Genomic DNA, 2,425 nt, shown 5'->3' on the forward strand with positions numbered 1-2,425 from the left:
GTACAAGTGTAGCCAAAGTGCTAACCCAAATGATAACAATTACCAACCCGATTACAATGTAATGGGCCCTATTTATACACTTCGTGTTTACTATAGTAATTACCATAGTAACTACTAAGTAATTCGCTGCCCATCTCCTAAGAAGACGTTTCCACATAGTGAACTATCCAGCCGTTTACACTAAGGACTTTAACACTAACCATTGGAGGTCTTTAATGAAGCTAACCCTAAGGTCTTTCAAGCCCCATTAGCTAGCATTGCTCTTTGACAAATCATCTCTCATTTGGACCCATTAACTTTGGCCCCGTACCGAGATAAATCCATAAGCACATGTCTATATTCTAACTCTTGTTCCCATTTATTTTTCCATATTAAATGGTCAGTTTAATATGAGAAAACCATTTGGGTTAGTCAGATATTAGATTTTATGACACACACACACACACACACATATATATTAATGAGTTCTTTTTATTTTCACCTTTCATTTCAGAACCTCACATGGATTGACTTTTTTTGCATTCTAGAGCTTAATTCCAGTCAGAGTTCGGCAAAGTCTTTTTTCCTAAGCGGTCAAGTCTGCTACATGTAAAGATACAAAACAACTACTAGTAGAAATTTTCAAATTTACAAGATCTTGAACTATTTTCTCATATATTTTATGGGTTTTTTTTTCCTTTACCATTGCTTGTAACCGGCTAATCTCGACTTTCAGCCGGTTCAAGGCTAAGCTAAGGCACACCTTTCCCAAACATTGGTGGTCGAGTTTCCTCCTCGTAGAGAAGCGAACCAAAAATACTAGCAAAAATTGTGAATTTTGCAAGATTTTAAAAGTATATTCTCACATGTTTCATCGGTTATTATTCCTTGAACCATGGTTTGCAACTAATAAGTCTCAATTTTCAACCTACTCATGGCAAAAAATTGAGGCAATTCTTACTCGAACATTGATTCCAGTTAAACTCAACCTAATGTTTTTATCACTTTCTTATTGTTGTAGAAAGCCACCGTGACCCTTTCACTTGTTTCTCAAGAGTGTTCCCACAAGCATTGAACACCAATGTCAACTCAAGGAAAATGGTTGTCCGGACGCCTGGAACCTTTGGGGCAGGCTGCAGCCGACGTGAATGAGATCAGCCGCTTTAAACGTGTTAAGGGGTCCCGAGACACGACGGGTTTTTTTGGTCGAAAATATCTACCAAAAGGGCAGATAAGGATGCGGACACTCGAGCGGTGTGTAGTGTGTACGTTGTTGTTGAATCTTGAGTGCGAGTGCGAGTGCAAGAGCGAGAGGCGATGGCTCCTGCGATGGCGAAACCGGGGCGCAGCGAGGACGCGCAAATGGACGCCGAGCAGCAGGCTCGCCTGGCCGAAGCTATCCGTCAGAAACTCGCTGCTGAGGCCCCCAGGCGTCCTCTCAAACCATCCCGAAGCGAGGACGTCGCGGCCGACATCGCTGCTGCCCCTTACGACGGCCCTATCCCCGAACATCTCAAGCTGCAGCAGCTGCTGGAGACGTCTCCAGCGCAGGTTCTCTCTCTCTCTCTCTCTCTCTCTCTCTCTCTCCCTCTCTCTCTGTATGCCCGTCGCCCTCACGGCTCCTCTCTTCCCCTCCTTCGCAGGCCGTCATCCAAGATTTCGCTGGTGATGTTCCTCTGGAGTTTGTAGAGACAGAGTATTACAAGGATCTTCGTGCTGCAGATCAGACCTTGCACCATACGGTTTGCCCTTCTCCTGTCATGGCAGATCTAGAGAGAGAGAGAGAGAGAGAGAGAGAGAGAGAGAGAGAGCCTCTAATTTTTGCAGACCGGATCGGGTTTCATCCAAGTGCCCGCCAATAAGGTTGTCGATCTTTCCTCCCTTCCTGATGCCCCCATTGTCAAGACTGAGGTGTCAGTTAGCCAACATGATGTGGTAGCTCCTGAAGAGTTTGTTGAGACAGAGTATTACAAAGATCTCAATGCTGTTGACAAGTCCCTGCACCATACGGTATGTTTGTTATAGACATCAATGTGGCTTCTCATGATGGCATGGTATTATGTGTTTTTTTTTCCATTGACATCAGACTGGTAGCGGGTTTATACAAGTGGAAAAAAATAGTGCGCCTGTGCTTGATTTAAGCTCCTCGGGACTGACGAGGACCAAGAGTGGTTGCAACCCTGCTACCAACGACTGGATCCCGGCTGAAAGTACCATGGTATGTGTGTGTGTGTGTGTGTTTGAGAGAGAGAGAGAGAGAGAGAGAGAGAGAGAGAGAGAGAGAGAGACGTCTTACCATTATTTTGCAGGAGATGCATGCATCCGAAAAGCCTCGTCGAAGTGAGCCTTGATCAATGTTGCCCATGAAATGTATGAGATTTGTAATCTAGAGAACTACTAGTTCATGGATTTGTACACTATTTTTGAAAGTGTATTACTTGACCAA

At 44.5% G+C, this 2,425-nt stretch overlaps 1 protein-coding gene across 1 annotated transcript; it reads left to right on the top strand.

Annotated features, from left to right (window-relative positions):
- The first annotated feature begins 1,242 nt into the window (after positions 1 to 1,242).
- Positions 1,243 to 2,425, top strand: LOC147453043 (uncharacterized). The gene is made up of 5 exons (XM_086518562.1): positions 1,243 to 1,530; positions 1,623 to 1,721; positions 1,807 to 1,989; positions 2,066 to 2,197; positions 2,289 to 2,425. The coding sequence occupies exons 1-5, from the start codon at positions 1,297 to 1,299 to the stop codon at positions 2,328 to 2,330; spliced, it is 690 nt and encodes a 229-aa protein (XP_086374688.1). The 5' UTR covers positions 1,243 to 1,296; the 3' UTR covers positions 2,331 to 2,425.

Source organism: Adiantum capillus-veneris, chromosome 8 (genome assembly GCF_014529385.1).
Source record: "Adiantum capillus-veneris isolate H3 chromosome 8, ASM1452938v2, whole genome shotgun sequence".
NCBI classification, from domain to species: domain Eukaryota; kingdom Viridiplantae; phylum Streptophyta; class Polypodiopsida; order Polypodiales; family Pteridaceae; genus Adiantum; species Adiantum capillus-veneris.